Consider the following 21784-nt stretch of genomic DNA (forward strand, 5'->3'; position numbering starts at 1 on the left):
AGGCCTGTGCAAAAAGAAGCGTGCAGTGCCCTGGGAGTCTAGAAAGCCAGCCAGTCTCCTAGGCATTGCTGCCTTCTATCGCCCCAGCTAGAACAGCGCTGCTGCCAGGCCTCACTGCGGGGATTCTGGCAAACATCCTACAGACACAGCATTCTCACACACTCAGAGGCTCTTTGTTTGGCTCTGTTGTTGGCGTGGGAAGATGATGGCAGCCTAGCGCTTACTCAAAACTCACCTGTCACTGTTACCAAAAGCTGCCCTTTGCAGCAGAGCACCTGGGCGAGGCAGCACGGGCAGGAAGCAGCCAAGCATGGACTGTTACCTTCCACTGGGCTTCTGATGGGCATTGCTAGGGTCCTTGGTCTGGAGGATGAGGTGTATACTAAGCTCTCTGGAAGACAAAGAGCTTTGTAATTCATGACTTGTGAAATTATATGAGACATATAAATTATATAGGAATAAGCTTTACCCCGTGTTAGTAACAGTGACTGAAAATTTGAAGATACAGGCGAGGTATTATGCTGCCTTTAATCCCGGCATTTGGGAGTCTAAAGCAGCAGATCTCTGAGATTGAACCCTGGTCTACAAATCCATTTCCAGGCCACCCAGGGCTATAGAGTAAGTCCCTGCCTCAAAACAAGCAAACAAACAAAACCACATAGAGATAAAAACATAGTAATAACCATGTTATCCAATTAGCATCTGTAATTCTTGATGTGTTTACACTGGGGTAAGACTTCACCACAAATTCTTATTTATAGTGTGGATAGTCTCTCTGTAGTGTAGATTCACTCTCCATGAATGATGGTAGAAAGAAACTGTTTATGAGTTTGAAAATAGCTTTTTTACAGTATATTCTTACAATTGTTTTATCATAAGTTACTGTTAATCTCTTATCTGCCCAATTTATAAGTCAAACTTCTCCACAGATATATATGGAGAAAGCATAGCATGTGGACAGCTATGTACTACCGCGCTTTCAAGAATCTGAGGAATGTTCTTAGATTCCCCTGTCTCCTGAGGGAAGGAAGACTGTCATGTGTCTATTCCCTAGGCTTTAGACTAGTTATTGTAGACCTCAGAGTCGAAATGATTGTGCACATTTTCCTGTAGGAATGTAGGCTGTTTCCTTTGACATATTTGTTTTGTGTGTGTGTGTATCCTGCATGTAGTATGTGCTCCCATGTGCATGCTGGTGTCTGTGGAGGCCAGAAGAGGGAATCCGTTCTCCTGGAACTGGAGATGCAGATGGTTATGAGACACCATGTAGGTGCCAGGTCTTCTGCAGAACAGCAAGTACTTTTAACCATTGAGCCATCTCTCCAGCTCACTTTGCCGCATCTTCGATGAAAGATGTTTGATTGTAGTGTTCTTTTTTTTTTTTTTTTACTTTGAAGGGCAGAACTGTCCAAAATCATGCGAGCCAGAGCTAAGGAAATTGAGGTGAAATTGCTTCTTTTTGCGATTCAGAGGACAACTAACTTTGAGGGGTTTCTTGCAAAACGCTTCTCCGGTTGCACCCTGACAGACGGAGCCCTGGTAAGACCTTCCTGGGGTGCTGGTTCTGGGTCTCAGAGGATGGGGCGGCTGGGCTCCATTCACTGCTTCTCTGTAGAGTCTTCTCCTTCTTTGCTCCCTGGTCTCAGCTTTCAGAGAGCTAGAATGACAGGCACATGCCATCGCTTCCAGTTTTTTTTTTTTTCTTTTAATAAGGAAAATGGGCTAAATCAGTGGTTTCTAAAACTCATAACAAAACTTGATGTGGAATCTACTTGATGTTATTGTTTGTTTGTATCTAACGTCCACCATATGTTCCACACTGAGCTAAGTTCATTTACCTGCAATCACCTACTTTGAGTCATCCCTGTAGAAGGCCCTTGATATGCTCATTTGACTTCCAGAGGTCAAAAAGATAATGGCAAACAACATAGCTACTCTGGTGGAAGAATAAAGATGGAGTCATGCTTGGAGCATCACTCCCCTGTGCATCCCTCACCTCTGCAACATTCAAGCTCCCAGTTTTTCAGTTCTAAGGTCCTGGCACTTGGGTAGGAGTCTCTTGTTGCTCCTGTAAGACCTACCTTAGCAAAGGGGGCTGGTCGCTCAGCACTGAGCTGAAGAGGAGTGCTATTTTAGGAGAGGACAGCAAAACCACTCAACAGGACCACTCTGTGGGGAGGACAAAAATTACTGGGAGACAAACTTTGGGCTGTTTCATGAGGGTAGAGGCCAGCAGCCTCGCCGGGAGCCTGGGCTTTATAGGCTTCCTGAAGGCTTAAGGGCAGATTCCTCCCTCTCGGGAGATTTTTTTCCTCTTGTCGTAGGTAGACTAGTGTCCCTGGGACAAGCCTACTAGGAGTGCTCTGTGCCTACTGCAGTTAGGCCCGTTTATGGGTAGCAGATGTCCTTTTGCATGTGGAGAATGGCCATTTAGGGAGGAACATAGAAATTTCAGTTGTCTGATGAACAGGGCCTTGAGCCCCAGGGTTTCTGAGAAGAGCTGAAGTTAAGTTGTTTCCTCATGGCCATCTCCCTGGCTAAGCTCAGGTAGCTAGCCATTGTAGGTCTTGGCAGCTGTGCCACCAAAAACTCCCTCTCAGTTGCCTCTGAGGCTGGGTGGTCATGAGTGGGCCTGAGTGGGACTGCTGGCCCACTACTGTCCCCTAGTCCTGTCCCTCCTCCTTTGCTGCCTCAGAGAAGACTCTTTGAAAATTATTTTTTGAATACTATTTTGTTTTAAGGTCTCAGAATAAACTACAAAATGGATCCAGGGGTATCTTGATACTATTTAATACATGTCACCATTTAATACATTTTCTAGAAAGATAGTAGGCTCCTTGGAAAGCAGTCAGGGAACAGGCAGTAAAAGAGCCACGCTGTCCGGGACCCTGCCTTGCTGTTGGCTTCTTTTGCCACCTCAACACACACACACACTCTCGCCAGCCTCCTTTTAAGCCCCTGGTGACTTTGACTTTTAACTGGTAGAGCCTTAAGAATGGCCTACTTTGTCTGTCCTAGCACTCCAAACTCTATCCCATCCCTTCAGCTCTTCTGCAGGAAGGAAGCGGCCAGGGTGTTTGCCTCCTGCCTCAACTTCTGACCCTGCAGGAGGGATTTAAGAGAGTCTAAGGCGCACATGCCTGAAATTAAAAGCAAATGTCTGTATGTGGTTTAACTGTATCCATATGCATTTTTAGTGACTTGATGATTAGATTGAAGGTGAGCAAATTCTGCCCAGCTTTCTGCTGAAAGCAGAGTAGATTGGGGTTAACTGCTTCTATGAATTTGAATTTGAATTTCTTTGTCTTTTTAAAAAATAAGAATCCCCCTCTATCCTGCAGATAGGGTCCATTTTCTCTTGGCTAGTGCATAGGTTGCCCTTCCAAACAGAGCTGTCATTTAGCTTAGAGGTCATTTTAATGTAATATATGCTTGCCAGCTTAAAAAATAACATTATAAAGATAGAAACTTGGAGAAACAAATTTCTTTTTGTCTTGTTTTGAGTTTTGGATACACAGCTACAGCCCAGGCAGTCCTAGAACTTGGGTCCTCCTGCTTCTACCTCCTGGGTCTGGTGCTGCACGTATGCACCACTACACCCAGCTCGTACTTGTCAGCCTTGAAGTTTATACACAAGAGCGTTTAGTTTAAAAGCTTGCACAGCGCATCCCACCACACCTCAACCTTCTGTCAGCTTAACGCCTGCCCTAGGAAAGCTGTCCAGTGAGGGGGAGCTCAGGGCTTCCCAGGGACCTGTCCTGAGCAAGGAAGTGGCTCCGTCATGCTGAGAAATGCCTGTCAGTGTTGAGAATATTTCCAAGCTCAGCGATGTTATCAGATTCCCCAGGAACTGGAGTTAAGGATGACTGTGAATAACCAGTAGGTGCTGGGTTGAACCTTTGCTCTCTACAAGAGCAACAAGAGCTCTGATCCACACACTGAGTCCTCACTGCTCTCGCCGGTGGTTCTCAGCCTTCCTAATGCTGCAGCCCTCAATACAGTTCCTGTAATACAGTTTTGAGACAGGGTTTCTCTGTGTAGCCTTGGCTGTCCTGGGCTCACTTTATAGACCAGGCTGGCCTCGAACTCAAAGAGATCTGCCTGCCTCTGCTTCCCCGAGTACTCGGCATAAAATTATTTTTGTTGTCCCTTCTTGACTGAAATTTGGTACTGTTTTGAATACTATTGTAACTATCTGTGCTTCCTAATGGTCCTAGGTGACCTCTACTGCTCTAGCTCTTAAAAGTGATTTCCTGATGCTGAAGGAATGTGTTCTTCCATTTGAATAGCATCCTAAAGGGGAGTTAGGTTGTGCCTATTTCTAAGGAGAAAGTAATACTTAGTCAAGATAGAAATTAGTAATGATAGGCAATGAAGAAGAAGCAGAAAAGAGAGGATCCATTTTCCCATCAGAATTGAGGGGTTTGGTTGCTTTTGTATTCTGTATAACTCTCTGCAGGTCATGTCTGCCATTCTAGCCACTGGGGAGAAGACCATGGCCAATGCCTGGGCTTTCCCAAACTGCTTTGCATAATCAATTCGCTGGTCTGTTCTCATAACGCAGTTGCACAGCCCTCACCTTTTCAAGTATGTACCTTTTCAATCCACTCACAAGGTTACTCCATTGTTCCCACTGCCCAGTTCCAAAACAGTTCATCACCTCAGAGAAACCCCCTTCAGCAGTCACATCCAGCTCCCTCCTTCCCTGGGCTTTAGCAAAAATCTGACGTCCTTTTTGTCTTCATGAGCCTGTTTGTTCTGGATGTTTTCCATGAATGGAGTCCCACAGGCAGCGCCGCTCCGCCTGCCTTACGCTGTTACTGTAGAGGCTTGCCTGTCCTGTACCGTGCGTCAGTGCTTGGCCTTTTTTTTAAGTTTACATGCCAGTCTTTATCATTTGAGATGTTATACAATATGCCTGATGTTTTGTCAGCACTGCAGTTTACAGTAAATACTATTTAGAAACATTGAACATAGCAACAGAGATGTATGGTCACGTGTAAGCCCCCACATCAGTCAAATCTCAAGCAGCACCTGCTTCTCTCTTACCTTGCTGCTCCTGAATATAACACAGAAAAGGGCATATTGTATGTGGAAAGTATATGATACAGTAAAATGAATCACAGTGAATATTTTAAGCTGAGGGTAATATTCCTGAGAGGTTATCACTTATATAGAATGCAATCTGCATCTGTGCCCTTCAGACAAATTCAGGGAGTGTGTTCCTGAATAAGGCATTTGACATAAAAAATATCTTGGTACGTGTACTGACCAGTTTTGGTGGTTTTTTTTTTTTTTTTTTTTTTTTTTGTCAACATTACACAATTTAGGGTCATCTGTGCAGAGAGAATCATTATTGAGAAAAACACCTACATAGGATTAGCAAATCTGAAGGGCATCTTCTTGATTGATTATTAAAGTGGAAGGGCCAGGCTCACTGTTGGCAGTTCCATTCGCGGGCAAGTGGCACTGGGTTCTATAATAAAACAGGATAAGCAAGGCATGAAAAAACAAGCCAGTAAGCAGACTTCTTCCATCAGTTCTGTTCCTGCCTCCAGGCTCCTGCCCTAACTTCCTTGAATGATGGATTGTAATGTGGAAATGTCAAACAAATTAAACCCTCTCTTCCCAGATTGTTTTGGTCCATGTTGTTTTATCATAGAAACAGAAAACCTAAGACAGTATGTTTGTTTTTTAACAGTATTTTAGTGCTTGGCCTTTTTATTCTGAATAATAGCTCAGAGTGTCGGTGTGCTGCATGCTGCTTACCTCTTCATCTGCTCGACATTTGGATTATTCCACTTTAGTTGCTCTGAATAAATAATGCATGACTATTGATGGATTGTAGCTCATTTATAAATGGTGGATTTTATGATCTATAAATTATACTACAATTTAAAAGGATTAAGGTTTTAAAACATACCATCTACACTGAACTATAAATTGTTTTTATCTTCAGATAGATAGCCTGTTCACCCCTACCCTAAGTAATACCTTGTTTTTTGTTTTTGTTGTTAGTTTTTGGTTTTCAGGTTTTGTTTTTTTGTTTTTTTTTAAACAGGGACTTATGTAGCCCAGACTCTGCCTCAAACTTACTACAATACTTTGATTTCTATTCTGTGCATAAATAAATTTTTTTTCAAGCTAGGTGTAGTGTTGCATGCCTGTGATCCTAGCACTCAGGGAGGCAAAGGCAGGCAGAGCTCTGTGAGTTCAAGGCCAGCCTGATCTACAAAGTAAGTCTAGGACAGTAAAGGCTACACAGGGAAACCCTGTCTCAAAAAACCAAAAACCAAAACAACAAAAAAATCTTTTTCAAACTCAATATGTAGCAGAGGCTGACCTTGAACACCTGCTCTTCCTGCTTCCATCTCCCAAGTACTGGGATTAACTACATGTGTTCACCTTCGCACACGGCCGTTACCTACATATTAAACATTGATAGAGAACACAGTAAGTTATTTTCCTCCTTAGCTGGAGCTTTCTGATCTGTTTTTGACACTCCTTTATGAACACACAAAATATACATATTTTTTACTTTTTTGTATAGAAAACAAGAACCCGTGTGTGAAAAACATTTGTAAGTAAGTGCTAGTCGGACAAGAAAATCCTCTTCCAGTGCGCTCTGCAGAGGCACAGAAAAAGATGAGAAGTTGCATCGAATAGATGCTTATGGTTTAGTAGGGGGGAAACTGTAATACCATCAATGCAATATCCGAACACGTGGCAGCAAGAGTGGGCAGGACAGTAAGCACAGGTGTGTGCAAGCCTGAGGTCTTGATTGTCAGCTAATGTCCTAGGCTGCCTGTGAGAGTCCAAGTCAGGAGCCGAGCTACTGCAGAGAATGTGGAGCTTGCATCTCAGAACTGAAAGCTTTCTCCTGCAGGAAAGGGGACTTAAATTTCCTTCTTTGATAAGGTAACATGTCCAGCCCGGGCCTCCAAAGGGGACTTGTGTGCAGGCCCAGATGCAGAACTGCACCTGACCGAAGCCAGACTCTTCTAACAGTAAATGAGCCAGCTTGGCTGACCGGGGTGGCCCCTTCTGTTTGGAAGGGGCTGGGAATCCCATGCAAGCCAATCAGTGAAAATTAAGTTGCTTTATAAAGAACTTGATCTTCCCATATGGACTTGAGATCCACTGTCATCATCGCAAAAAGAGCAGATTCTTTTAAAATTGGAACTCCCTCTCATTCTTGGTAAATACTTCATTTCATCTAGTAGCACAGAGTTTATAGAATATGTCATCTACGTTCCTTAAAATCCAAATCCAAACTAGCGATTTTTCCCTGCTCTACAGCAGCTGCAGAGCAGGAAGAAGTGTGACTGGGAGGGCTGACAGCAGGGCTGGCCCAGAGAATTACCTGTGCCAGCGGTTACTGATGGCAAAGACTTACTTCAGCATAGCACGTTGATCTGAGCAGTAGCATGGCCTGTGTTCGGCATCTTGGGCTTAGGACAGCAGCCTTTTTCAGCGGGGTGGTGAGTGCACAGTAGTAGGGCTAGGGAAAGAGGAAGAGAGTCCGCTGTTCCCGTTTCCTGGAGAGAGCCCAGAGAGACAAGACAGTAGGACAGACTCTGTGTGCTGCTTAAAAGAAATTGGTTTCATACGACTTTCAGTCCTTTGTCTTTTCTTCTTTTCTTTTCAGTGAGCAGCTTTACTAACAGAAATACACACTTATGCAGTCTGTAATCCCAGTACTAAGAAGGTAGAGTCAGGAGGATGGCAAATTCAAGGCTAACCTCATCACCTATGCTGTCCCAAAAGGAAGAGAAAACCCCGAGGCCTTACTCAAGTCATCATCCCTAGTTATGTTAGTGGCAGCTGTTACGAGCCTTTCCCTGGGAGCTTTCCCTGTGTGCCAGATCATATGTCCAGCTGTGTATCTCTCATTTGATAACACAGCTGAGGCCTGAGAAGCTAGGCAGATCCAGTGGTAGAGCCTGGACTTGAACCAGGTAGGTCAGAGCCTGTGCCCTCAGCACTGCACAGGGTCTCCATCTGAGTGAGTGTCCACACCAATCTCCTGGTGGCTCTAGGCAAAGTATGTGATCCTCAGCCTCTGCCTTCCTTCCTTCCTTTCCTTTCCTTTCCTTCCCTTCCCTCCTCTCCCCTCCCCTCCCCTCCCCTTCCCCCTCTCCTCCCCTTCCCCTTCCCTCCCCCCTCTCCCTTCCCCTCCCCCTTCCTAACTCCTAGACTCTGTGCCTCCAACTCAGTCCCATCTTCATCAGCTCTTGATGAGCTGATGCCAGGGCAGCCCCACACCATTTCCTGTGTCTGTTGTATCTGTTCTCCCAAAAACAATGGAAAGATTTTACTTACATTTTTAAAATTAAATTCAATCATTCACTCTGTGTGTGTGTGTGTGTGTGTGTGTGTGTGTGTGTGTGTGTATGCTTGCATGCATGCATGCTTGCTATACCACGTGGAGGTCAAGATAACTTGGAGTAGTTGGTTCTCTTCTGTGTGAGTTCTGGGGATTAAACTGGGGTCATTGGGCTTAATGGCAAGTGCCTTTACCTGCAGAGCTATCTTGCTGTGAGATATTTTTAGAGGTTATATTAGACAAAGAACTTCCGTTAGTCTCAGGTACTTGAGAGCCTAAGGAGTCCAGGAGTTCAAGGCTAGCCTGAGCAACATAGTGAGACCCAGTTCTTTATTTTTTATTTTTTAATCCAAATCAGTATCTGTTACTGTTTAAAAGCCCTCGGTGCCACTTTCTTGTGATAAGAGTAAAATCTTACTGCCTCATACCTCACACTCTGCCTTCCTTTGCACCATCTCCCCAAGACTGTTATTGTAGATGCCTTCTCCTTACTTATAGCTCCTGCTCGTCCCTGTTCCAGCCAGCAGGGTCCTCAATCCCCTCTCATAGGGCCTCTCTTTCTCACCTTATTTCTTCTGCATCACCAGTGCTGGGCAGACACATACTTAATGTCCATTGCACAGCAAATGGATGTTGTTGCCCAAGCCTAGAAAGAATGTTCCTACTCCACCCAACACTTCTGACCCTCAGAGCAGCCCTCAGTTCTCTCTCCAGTATTTGACTCTGACCTTCCACTGTGTGTCTTCATAACAACTACTTCTTCAAGGCCCTTATGGCATGTTTCTGTGGTTGATTAAAGCCTGCTTCTTGGCAGATTGAGGGTAGAGCAAGTCTGTCTTACTCCATGCTTGTCCAGGTACTCAGTACATCCATTTATTGAGTGGATGCAGGAAGAAATGCAGTCCACACTTGGCATGAGTGTGCCCTAAGAATGTGCTAGGGGTTTCTGGCCCATGGTTCCCTCCATGATTTTATCAGTATGTGGATGGGAGAAAGAAACTCAGGGGAACTTCTGGTATGCTGCTCTCTGTGTTCCATGCTGCCCTCATGTTGTCTTTCTTCTTACTTTTATCAATTTATTTGACACTTTCCCCGGTCCCTCTCACTGATTCTGAGTTTTTGTTTGTTTGTTTGTTTCTTCATTTATCCAGTAAATAACACACTGCTTTAAAAGTGGAGCCCTGCGGTATAAAGGTGGCATCGTTATTTCTGACTTGAGTGGCCTTAGCGGTAGATAAAGAACATGTACCATGAAAGCTTAGATGCTGTGTTTGTTCATGGACTGTTTAGAGCAGGGCTTTCATTTCAGGTGAGGGACCTGTTTTCCCTATCCACAGGGCACCAGGAGACTCAGAGTCATAGCAGCTCCACTCAGAAGTATGACTTCAGACCTGCAGTTAAGTGAACTGAAGGCTCCTAACTAATTCAAATTTCCACTTGTTTTATGCATTTAAGTTTTTGGTGCAGGTTCTCAGGTAGCCCAGGCTTACCTTGAGCTCACCATGTAGCTGTGTCTAGGCAGGAACTCTTCTACTGAGCTCTATCTCCATCTAGAGAGCTGTGTTGAAATGGTGTCATGTTGTATTGTCCAGTCTGGCTTCAAATTCCTTAGCTGAAGAGATACTGCTGCCTCACTTTTCCAAAAAACCTGGGACTTCAAGTACTCACCAGCAGGCCTAGCCTAACTAATTTAATTGTTGCGGTTTCAGCCTGGTAAATTATCTTTTTCACTATTCCTTCTCCCCTTCCCTAAAATATCAGCAATGTTATTTATTTGTTTTTAGACAGGGTCTCACTAAGTTGCCAGGCTGTCCTGGAACTCACTGGATAGCACGGACTGGATTCTAATTGGAATCACTAACACACTGAGCATCCTAGATTGGCCTTGAACTTGAGATCCTGCTACCTTCATAATGATTCAACCCTTTAATACAGTTATTCATGTTGTGATGATCCTAACCATAAAATTATTTTGTTGCTACTTTATAACTTTAATTTTGCTACTGTTGTGAATCGTAAAGTAACTATCTGATATGCAGAATATCTGCTATTCAGCCCCCAAAGGGGTCAAAACCCACAGGTTGAGAACCAGTAGTCTAGAGTGCTGTGGTTTTAGGCATGTGCCACTGTGCCTGACCGTATACCAGTGACTCTTAAAAAAACAAAAAACTAAAAACTAAAGCTTAGGAGCATAGGTTTCTAAACATATATACATATGTATATATATATGGCCCATATATATCACATACATATCTAAAAACCTACACACATATAAATGATGTACAGCAGGTCAAGAAGAGGATGCAGGGGATGCAGCTCTGAGATGCCTGTCTGGTTGTTTGAATGCACTGTTTCTCAGCAGCTTTCTGCAAAACCCATTGTCTTACCAATGATTACCTTAAGCTAATACAGTCATCACAAGGCTTCCTTCATGCATAGAAGCCATTGTCTGACTACAAAATAGCACCCAAGTGTTTTGGACAATAATGTAGTAGTTTAAATGTATAAACAGAATTATCGTACAGCTCATAGCAGATACCTCAGGGGGTTTTGATTTCTGTGTTTAAGTTCGTGTTTGGGTTTTGTTTGTAATAACTCTGGATGATACCCTGGCACTTGGCGGTCATTCACACTATTGTCCAACTTTAGCCTTCTCCTGGTTTTAGAAATTGTATCAGCTTACTCTCCTGTTAGATGCTAAAATGTCACAAATATATTTGGAAACCCCCTTTCCACTGTCTCCAGGATTCGTTTCTTGCCTTATCCCAGCACCAACCAAACCCTTTTGTCCTTCTTACCATTTGGCTTCCTGTCTGCTGAAACTCTCAGCACCTAAGCATACAAGACATTTCTGTTTGTATATGTGTTGTATGTGTGAGTGTGCTGGTGTGTGTTTACTTACATGTAGAGGCCAGAGGAGGGTGTCAGATCTCTTTCTTAGCCTTATTCCCTTGTGAAAGGGTCCCTCACTGTTGCTCACTAGGCTAGCCAGCAAGCTCCTGTGAGCCACCTGTCTGTGCCCTGAGCATCAGGGTTATAGGCACAGCAGCTGCGCCCAGCTCTGTAAACATCCATACAGGATATGCACGTGCCCGGAATATGTAACCCATGCTTGGAAAATGAGCAAGGCTTCCCAGAAGGAGCCTCTCAATTGAAGACTAAAGGGTGAGTGAGAGTTTTAGCCAGATTAGAATGGGGATAAGGGTACCTAGTCTACACAGTGAGTTCTAGGACGGCCAGGGCTGTGTAGAGCGACTCTGCCCTCCAAATTAATTAATTAATAGTTGGAGTGGGTGGGCAGTGCACGGTCCAGAAAGTGGAGGAGGAATATGAAGACGTGCAGGTGAGAGTGTGGTCCCTGTGCCTCCGTTCTCGTTCCGAGACAGGTCCAACGGTCCAGATGTTAGGAAGACCTGGATAAAGTAGGCTGCCAGGAAGGCTCCTGCTCAGAAAATAACGCCTTTCTCGTGTCTTAATAGAAAAAGCTGGAGTCTCCACCACCATCTACCAACCCCTTCCTGGAAGACGAGACAACACCAGAGACGGACGAGCTGGCACTGGAGAAAGGAGAGTTAGAGCAAGTAAGGCTGCTGGTGTTCTAGTGTGTAACCGCCTCATGCCTCTTCCCGAAAGTGGCCTGGCTCATATCACCGATGGTCTTTGGCTGGGACTGGCTCACATCACCGATGGTCTTTGGCCTGGACCACACTCAGAGATCATGGTGGCACTGGGTTTCGCAGGAGGCCTTCTGTGAGGGCGCAGTCAGATAACAAAGGGCAGTTTTCCCGCCCCAGTCTATTGCAGAAGAGCCTCCCCTCAGCATTTAGCACTGCATGCTTGCCTCGTCAGCCTGTGAGGCAGAGCTCTGCCTCGTTCAGTGTCTTCTCGGACTGTCAGGCAGCTTCCTTTCTCTCATCCAATGCCATGCCAATGCAAGATCCTGTGAGGTTAGCCATGCCATGGCTAGGAAGGGCCTCCACACAGAGCAAGCCAACTTGGAAGCCACTGGGGAGGCCTTGGAAACATCAGGGTGACCAGCAGCATCTTTGGAGTTCCTTTCCGGGGCACACTAGCACTTTTAATTTCCTTCAGCAGTCTGTCCAGCTGGAAATTCCCTCTCCCTTCTGCCTGCAGGACGGGGGCTTTGTCTCTTTGCACTTTTATGACAAGAGAGGTTAGAGCAGTAAGCCAGCCGTTTCCTTTCTGGATTAGTGCTCTTTATTTTTAATTTTCTACACTTGGCTGCTAGAGGATTATTTGGTGGCATTGTTTCTTTCCAGACACCAGCCAAAGGGAGGTGGCTAGGAGGCCAGCTTGAAGAAACACAGGCACATACTGTGCAGCTAGCTCTGCTTTCTAAGTGGTGAGGTTGGGTGAATTCTGACAGGAGTCAGACGGCAGAATTCCTACAGGCCGTTAAATGTGTCTGTTCCATTGATTAAGTAATTGTAATAACACAGATACCTCATATTTAAGGCACTTTATAATTTCAAAATCTTTACACGCTTTCTTTAATTTCGCTTTCACAGTGCCTCCCTCTAGTTTTACAGGTGATGAAAGTACAGCTCAGAGAGGCTGAACAGCTTGCACAGGGTTACGAGTTTGGAAGTGGAGGGTCCAGACCAGCAGCCAGATCTAACAGATGGAAGATAGAATTCCTAGCCATCCCCACCCCCAACACACACTTCATGTCTTATTAAAAAGTGAAGGCCGTAGAAATGAAGTTTATGGGCAAAAGTAAACGGACAGAGCTGAAGGGTTACTGTGAGTCTGTCCCCGAAAACTGGGACTAGCTACAGCTAGCTTAATGTCACGGTATTGCTAGGTAGCACAGAAAAGGGGGTATTGCTTCTGATTCCAGTGCAGTTCTCAGTGTGGGAGCAAGGACTCAGGTTAGAGGGGCCTCTTTTTTTTTTTTTTTTTTTTTTTGTAAATTACTCCTAACTGGGCCACCTGCTCAGTAGATGCATGCCTTGTGCAATCAAGCTTTGTATGGGCCCTTTCTATCTCCCATGCCATAAGCTATCTATCATGGTTAGAGCCATGCAGTCGGAACATTCAGGTGCTGTTAGCTGGTTAGCTCTGGGTGTTGCTATACGGAATTAACAGAGTCCCTTTGTTACCTTTGCATGGTTTTGCTGCCTAAAATATGACTTTGTTTTTGTCTTCAAACTTTTTGCTCTTCATGAGAGCTAAAAGTGATTGTTGTAAGACCAAGACCTCAGGTTCTAAGGTCAGTAAACATGGTCCTGGACAAGCAGGTGAGGAAAGCAGAGCTCTGAGTGAGGAAAATGTTTGACCTGTGTCTGCCACTCACAGCTACTGGCCTCAGACAGGTTTTAGACTCTCTCAACCTGCCTGCTTTCTGTATCGTGGCTTTCACATTGTATTCTTTGATGGCCCAGCAGACATGGAGCTTTGAGAGAGCAAGGGACGGAGGTCCCTGGAGCCAGAGCATCTTCATTCTGAGTCACTTTGTGTTTGGACTTCCAGGCCAAGCTTGTATTAAACCTGAAGTTGACAATGTGTTAAGAGAAACACAAAACATAAAAATTCCCGATCTAGACGATGTCCTCATAATTCAAGGCTGTTCTTTAGTAGAAGCACTCACACAGTGACCAATGCTCCCCACACGCCACTCCGACCTGTGGCTGGCTAGATGGAGTCTCAGACGCTTTCCCAGCAGCCAGTTGGTTCTGGAGTTTCATATACTGAAAGAACAGGAGCTCTTGGGGTACAGGGAAGAGACCCCACAGCATTAGTAGGGAGCCAGCTCAAGTAGGGGGAGCCCCTGTCTGTTTTCCTGGATTCCTTGAGCTGTCTTCCTGCTGCTGCCTGTAGGCAGTTGGCCCCAAGGGCTCCCTGCTACAGTCTGTCTACCTGCGAGGAAAGGAGTGTGAATCTGAAAAGCAGTGCTCACTTCAGGAGAAGACCTGAGTGCTGAGTTGCCAAGATATTCCCAGCGATAAAAAACCAACATCTGCAAAGGGACCAAGGGCACAGGAGGAGAGAGAAGAAATCAGGAGTTTCTGGTTTAAAAATGTACCCTCCTGGTGATCCGAGCAGTTAGATTTAATCTGTTTACATTGGATAGTAATAAAAGGAAATGGGACCAGCTGCAGACCTCCTTACTGTGACAACAGTAACCTTTTATTATTCCATCAAACTCTGGGAGGAAATAGCTTAAACATCTGCAGTGCTTGGACAGAATTCTCGCCCTCAGCAGTCCAGCCTGAGTGCTGCTGCTGAATGACTTGAGTGTGCTCTCTAAGCGGAGGATCAGGCTTCGGGGAGCTGCCTGCTGCAAAGGGAGGCACCACTGTATGCTGAAATTCCAGCACCTACTCACTAAACATGAGCACATTCATAGAGCAGCTGTGGGCAGGGACAGCCCTGTGGAAAAGTAGTAAGAAAGAACCCTAGGCCACCCCTCCTGTTATCCCCATCTTGCTTCAGCTTGTGATATAATGCGTCAACAGGAACTGGGCACTGTGGTGGCTGGACCAATGACAGACAAGGAAGAGGTAGAGCAGTCACCTAAGGTGGACTTGGGATACCTGCCTATCTGACAGTGTTAGCTTTCTGTATCCTATGGGCCTCACCATGCCTAGGACCCATGAGCATCAGTCTAGATGACTTTGCTAGAGCATCAGAAAGCCATTTTCTCCCACTAACAAGTCTGTGTTTTATACTCCTCAAAGTGCTGTTAGACTTTTTCAGACTTGTTTTTAAAACCATGTACCATGTTGTACACAGATAGGAAACTATAAACAAAAGCACAGATTACGATATTCCTAACTGTCTTCAGATGCAGGGTCCAGTCTTTGGAGCTACTTGTTGATTAAACTGTTTGGCCAGGCAAAGCAGCATAAACGTGTGCCCCTCCTTGGAAGGCTGAGGTGTGACACAGAACTGTTGTGACGGTGCAAGCCTGTGACCAGTGCTTGGGACATGTAGGCAACAGGATCACCTTTGATGAGACTGGGTCTCAAAAGAAATGTTTTTTTTTTTTCAAGGAACTCCCAAATACCTTTCATCTAGGTTCCACAATTGCTAACATTTTTCTGCATTTATCTGATCCCGTCCTCTCCCTCTTCTTCCTCCTCAAAACTGCAGAACAGTTTGGAAGTATACTAGAGTCAGCCCTGATCCCTAGACATCTTTTTGTGTACTTAAAAGAACATTCACTTATAGAACCAGAGTGAAAGCAGAAAACTTAACACCAGAAACAATGTTAGTTTCATAATGTAGTCATTTTGAAGGTATTAATATGAATATTATTAAAAATTGGGAGCCAGGTATGTTGGGCCACACCTTTAATCCCAGCTTTCAGGAGGCAGAGGCAGAGGCAGGAAGATCTCAGTGAGTTTGATACCAGCCTGATCTACATAGTGAGTTCCAGGACAGTGCTACATAGAGAAACTCTGTCCCCTAAAACAAAAACAAATGAGGAAATTTCACATTAAAAAGTAAGCCAATAAAGCCAAATATAAAACATGATTGATGATATTATAAACTCCCATTAATAATTACCAGGATTTATACTAAGACTTATATTTTTGCTAAAGGAAGAAAATATATTTTAAATAAAAGGGTTACTTAGAAGTCAGACACAGTTGCCTACAGATTGTAAAACTAGCACTAAAGACGTTGAAACAGAAGGATTGAGGTTCAAGGCCAGCCTCAGATACTCGGGTCAAGGCTAGGCTGGTATACATGGCAAGGCCTTCTCAAAAACCAAACTAAATGAGCCAGTATGAAGGCTCAGTGGGTGAAGGTGCTTCTGTGCGAGCCTGACAGATCCTGTGTGAAGAGGGGTTGTGGGCATCCACCAGAGAAGTTTTTATTAGCCAGCTGGTAACTACACTGAGTGTTCAGGATTCCAGTGTAGTCCCAAGCCTTTCTCAGGGTGAGCTCTTAAGAAAAAAACAAACAAAAAACACTAACAACATATCCTGTGTTGACACACTTCAGCTAACAAGAACAATTTGCCAGAAGCAGAACTACAGAAGCTAAAACCCAAGGTTAATGCATTTAGAGACTTTCCCAGGACTATGGGCTTCGATGGATTAGACCTTTGTTTCAGTTTTGGCAAGTGGTGCTGTCTGCTTGCTGAGTTTTACAGCCTGAATGGCACATCCATCATGGAGTCAGTTGTGCTGAGGTCTGGGAGTCTGTTACAGCTGGAATGAGAGAACTGGCTCCACAAAGTTGTTCTCTGACCTCCATACACTTATCATGGCATCTCTCTCTCTTTCTCACTAAAAAGCAAAACAATACAAAAGATGAGTAGTACAGGTTAGGGAGGTGCCCTCGTGTGAGGCCTTGAGTTTGGATCCCCAGAATCCACATAAAAAGCTGGAAGTGGTCGGAAGCACGTATCGTCCCAGCCGTGTGAGATGGGGCTGAAGCAGGCAGATGCCTGGCACCCACCGGCTGGCTAGCCTAGCCTGCTTGGCAAAGCTCCAGGCCAGAAGGTGCAAGGCACCTGAGAATGACTCCCTAGGTTCTTTTCACGCCAAACTTCTCCCCGCCTGTGCCGCACACCTACATGAACATGTACCCCCCAACACACACGAAGAAGAACACTAATGATTACATTCTAATTACTGAAAAGATACCTGGCTAGACTAGCCATAATTTCCCAATCTGAAGTCAGGTTATCTAGTCCTACAAAGACAAATTTATTTTTATTTTCTCTTATAACAAGTCACCCTATAAAAAAAGAATAAAATTTAAAAAAAAAACCACAGATAGAATGGGGTCTGAAGGGATGGCCCAGCAGCTGAAACTCTCGCTGTATGAACACAGAGGCCTGAGTTCAGATCCCCAGCACCGATATAAACGTGAGATGTGGTGGTGCACACCTGGAGCCTCAGGGCTCAGGGAACAAGGACAGATGACTCCAGAGGCCTTGCTGGCCACAAGTCTCACTGAAATGACAAACTTGGGCTCAGAGAGAAGTGGCTCTGAGAGCAAGAGGAAGACACTCCAAATCAACCTCTGCTACCCCAACAGGTGAACTCAGCTGCACACTCCTATGTATTGTGTACCACACACAGACACACACTCTCCCATATGTGTATATGCAAATATCCACTTTCCAAAGGGGTGAAACTCACCCTCACAGTCTTCATTCTTCATGATGGGTCACCTGTGTTGAACCAGCAGCGGTGGAGAGCGGCTCCCAGCCCCTGTGCTCTGAGGTGGGCAGCTGTGGGCTAGATAAAGCCTGTGCTTTCCTCCAGGCCCTCTCAAAGCCCAGCCCAGGGCCCAGCATTGGTGGGAGTTTTCAGATGGACCAGCTATGGTAAGCAGGTGTGGTGGCATAGCCCTGTAATTTTAGTACATAGAAGGTTGAGGCGGGAGGATTTCCTGGGATGCAGAGTGAGACTCTGTCTTAAAAACCAGAACCAGAGTTTCTAGAAATCTGGCCTAAAATTTAAAAACATGAAACTTATTGGAGGTGAAAAGACAGATGAAATTATAGGACATATGTAAAGTTGACTCCCTCCACCCCCCTTCCCCTTTCAGTAGCTTTGGCTAGCCTGTAACTCAGAGAGATCTCCCTGCCTCTGGTCTTCCAAATGCTGGGATTAAGGGCATGAGCCATTTATTTTGGTTAAAATTATTAGCTTTTAAATGTTTGGGTCTTTGCTTTTTGTTTTTGAAACAGCATCTCTGTTTAATATCTATGTAGCCCTGGCTGTCCTAGATCTTCCTCTGTAGACCAGGCTGTCCTTGAATTCACAGAGATCAGCCTTGGATTAAAGACATGAGCCACTATGTCCAGCTAAAAGATGTTTTTAACCCATTACAGTGATTTGTAAATAACCAGATGCTAAGAAGAAGGTCTAGATTTCTGTCTGTCACTGGATAGCAGCTATTCCAGTATTTGGCAGTTATTTTTATTTTAAAAATTTATGTTATGTTTTGTTTTTCTGGAGTGGAGGGAAGGGAGCACATCCTTTGGTACTTGTGTGGAGGTCAGAGGACAACTTGTGGGAGTTTTCTTCTTCCGTGTGAGTTGTGGGGTCACACTCAGGTTGGCAGTCTTGGTGGTGTGTGCTCAGCCTGGCCCAGTGCTTTGTTTTTTTGAGACAGGTTCTCAGCATGTTGCCAAGGTTGTTTTCAAGCTGTGGGCTGAAACTGTCCTCCACCCTGTCTCCCATGTAGCTAGAACTACAGGTATGTTCCACCACACCCACCTTTTTTAGTACGTATTAAGATAGAAGCAGTTTCAGAGTGTAGACATATATAAAATATCCTTACCACTTAACACCGTCATCATCATATTCGTAGTCAAGATGGAGGCAAGAGGAAGAGGATATACTTAGAGCTTTGATGGTTTTGGGAATGTGTGCTTGCTTAGTGTGGTGTGTACACTGCACAGAGAGGGGAGAGAGAGTGCCCTCTGTCTAGTCCCCTTTTTCTTTTCTGGGCAGTGTCTCGGCAGGTAGCTCGGGCTAGCCTCAGACTCCAGCACCTTTCTCTTTGGAGTACTGAGGTAGCAGGGGTACACCACGCGGTGCTCAGCTCAGGCTTCTGCGCAGTACTCGTTTCTTACTGAGCTCACTAAGGGAGTGTAATAGAGTGCTTGCTAGTGTGTGAGGCCTTGGGTTTGCTCTCCAGAGCCACACAGAGAAGAAGGCCAGCGTGTACACAGCTCCGTCAGCAAGGATGTTGCAGACACGGATTATATTCAGTTCGGACTCCCAGGACCTTTGGCTCAGAGTCCTTTTGCTGATGTTTGACACTACTGTCAACACATTCACATTCTTTAAGGAGTAAAAACTAACAGGGAGATTCTTATTTTTTAGATACTCGGAAAAGAATTGGGAAGAAAATAGAACTTTTAAATGATTCCTGCCATGTAACCTGTTTGCTAATAGCTAAGTATCAGTGTGGAGACAAGACAGTCCCCCACCATAAGTTTGCCAGCCATGTTTTCTCATGCCAAAGGACTGTAATGGTGGCGCTAGGTGGCAATGCCTCTGTTGGCCTCCCTGTTCTCTCTTTCTTCCATTAATGAAAGTTCAAAGTCTGGGGACGACTGCAGGAAATAGCAAGGCTGCCCATGTGCCTTTGGGATTGCTGGTGAGAGCTCAGTGGTCCACTTCCTGGGCTGTGTAGCTGTCACAGTAAGACCCTCTGAGGGAGTGCTGTGAGGGAGGAGAGACGGTATCTAGCGTCAAGATGCATAAGAACAGTAATGACACTGAGCAGAAACTACCAATACAAAGGGTTAAAAGTTCAGCCCAGATTGAAAATTTTAAAGCATCCACTGATGATGAACTTCTAAATCAAAGCTGCATCTACTGTCAGAGCAGCAGTAAATCTTCCAGCGCACACAGCAAGTCAAAGATACTGACAAGCTGCCAGTGGCTTATGGGATGGACCATGGCATGATGTAGCCCTGTGCCCACAGCTCTTTTCTGTGAGCTGAGAGTGAACTTGGGTGTTTTCTTAAAATCTTGCAGAGGTTGCTCAAACATATGGCTCGTATTTATTCATATTCCCCTTCATCTCTTTTCAGCCAAAGAAGCCCAAAGCCCCAGATAACCCATTTCATGGCATTGTTTCCAAGTGTTTCGAGCCTCATCTCTACGTGTACATCGAGTCCCAGGACAAGTGAGTGACAAGCATTGTGCTGTTTTCTGCCTGTGTTTTAGCCTCTGAGTGTGTTCAAGGACAGCTCCTTCCAGGCTCATTAAGGCTATCATTATGTCTTCTGTGTGTAATTGTTTATCTTGCCTAGAATTCGCTTGTTTGTTTGAGACAGCATAAGTAGCCTTGCTGACCTTAAACTCAGAGAGATCCACAGGCCTCTGCCACCCAAGCCCTGAGACTAAAGGCATGTGCCACCACACTGGCATGTTTTCCTTATAAAGCTCAGCTATCTGAGCTGTATAAAGGTCCATGTGGGTCTGAACACCTCCACCCCCACTCACCCCTGTGTGGGTGTTAAGCTCTTGAGCCCCAACCACACGTCACCCCACAAAGTGTCAGGCACCCAGACGTAAAAGCCCAGCCCCTGAAGTATGTACTTTCGGTTATAATTTGGCTTTTCATTGTGAAGTAATTTTGACTGTCAAAAAAGGTTAACATTAGCATAAAAATTTTCTGCTAGCTTTCCCCAGGCTTATGAACATCTTAATGTAAACATAACTATAAGAAACCGAAAGTAAGATTGAGCCTGGTTCTGGCCCGGGACGTAATCACCATGCACCTAGCTGTGGGCTCCTTTTTACTCCTGACTACTTCCTCACGTGCTCTTAGTCTTTCCAGCCCTGACATCCATCAATACAGGACTGACCAGATGGTTCAGATGCTCTGTGAAATGCCATCAGTTTCCATTTGCCTGATCTTGTGCCTCACCCCCATCCCCCAACACACACGCCAGACCCCTTTCTTTGAAACAGTTTCTGTGTTGCCCAGGCTGCTGTCAAACTCCTGGGATCAAGTGATCATCTCACCTCAGCTCTCTGAGTGCCTGGAAGGACACACACAGCATCGATTAATGAATTGTCATGATAGCACACCCTATAACACGTCACTTAGGAGGTGGAGGCAGGACAATTTCAAGTTTGGGGCCAGCCTGAGCTGTGTAAGACCATGTTCCCAGACAACAAAATCCAGGTTTTATATTTTTGGCAAGAAAGCCATCCTCAATGTGTCAGTCAGCTGCTGCTGTTGGCACTCTTGGCTAAGGTGAAGCCTGCCAGCCTTCTCCACTGTCAGGGTACAGGTTTTTTCTTTATCTTAAGTGTCTTGCAGAGAATGATTTGAGTTAATAGGTGAGAATGTCCTCTTGTCACTCTGCTGGCTCATTTTAGCAGGGCTTGCCTATTCTTGCCTGTAGCACTTCTCACTGCCAGATGTTGACTGTTTCTGTCATTTCTAATCCATCTAATCTAATCTAATCCAATCCATCATTTTTCTACTTTCTAACTGGAATTCTACTGTAGGGAAGTTCTCCCTCCTTCTCCATTTGTTTGTATCAGTTATGGTCTTGGACAAATCCATGTAATGCACATGCTTTTTCACAGACTTTCAGGCCCCTCCAGCCTAGTTCCCTCAGTCAGGAGTGGTCTAGGATCCACTAGATCCTAGTGGACTGACAGGGGACTATTCATGAAGGAGGGTGATCCTTCTTATCCCAGATCTTTATCATGGCTAGAGTCACTGTTGAAGTCACTGGACAGTGGAGTTTGGAAAAGTTGGGTTTCTGGAGCAGGGCGGACTGTGAGGACACAGGCTGGACCAGGTTACAGGCCTCCAAAGACTCACATAGGAAGACGCACACAGGAGAACACACGTAGGAAACTGACTAGAGCTGTGAGGAAGCACTGGGACCCCTTCTGATTATTCTCCTTTATCTTTTCTCTCCTTTTTCCGTTCTAATGCTTCTGTTCTGGGTGAGCAACTCCTTGCCTTCAGGCCTATTTCAGGATAAGC

General features: G+C 45.1%; 1 protein-coding gene across 1 annotated transcript in view; it reads left to right on the forward strand.

Annotated features, from left to right (window-relative positions):
* Vps53 (VPS53 subunit of GARP complex) overlaps positions 1 to 21784 on the forward strand; it is a 130137-nt gene that overhangs the window by 62413 nt on the left and 45940 nt on the right. The window contains exons 11-13 of the mRNA XM_060387277.1: positions 1398 to 1539; positions 11806 to 11907; positions 19863 to 19957. Of these exons, the coding sequence (XP_060243260.1) occupies positions 1398 to 1539; positions 11806 to 11907; positions 19863 to 19957 (339 nt within the window). The remainder of the gene's footprint in view (positions 1 to 1397; positions 1540 to 11805; positions 11908 to 19862; positions 19958 to 21784) is intronic.

This window comes from Meriones unguiculatus, chromosome 7 (assembly GCF_030254825.1).
Source record: "Meriones unguiculatus strain TT.TT164.6M chromosome 7, Bangor_MerUng_6.1, whole genome shotgun sequence".
Classification (NCBI taxonomy): Eukaryota; Metazoa; Chordata; class Mammalia; order Rodentia; family Muridae; genus Meriones; species Meriones unguiculatus.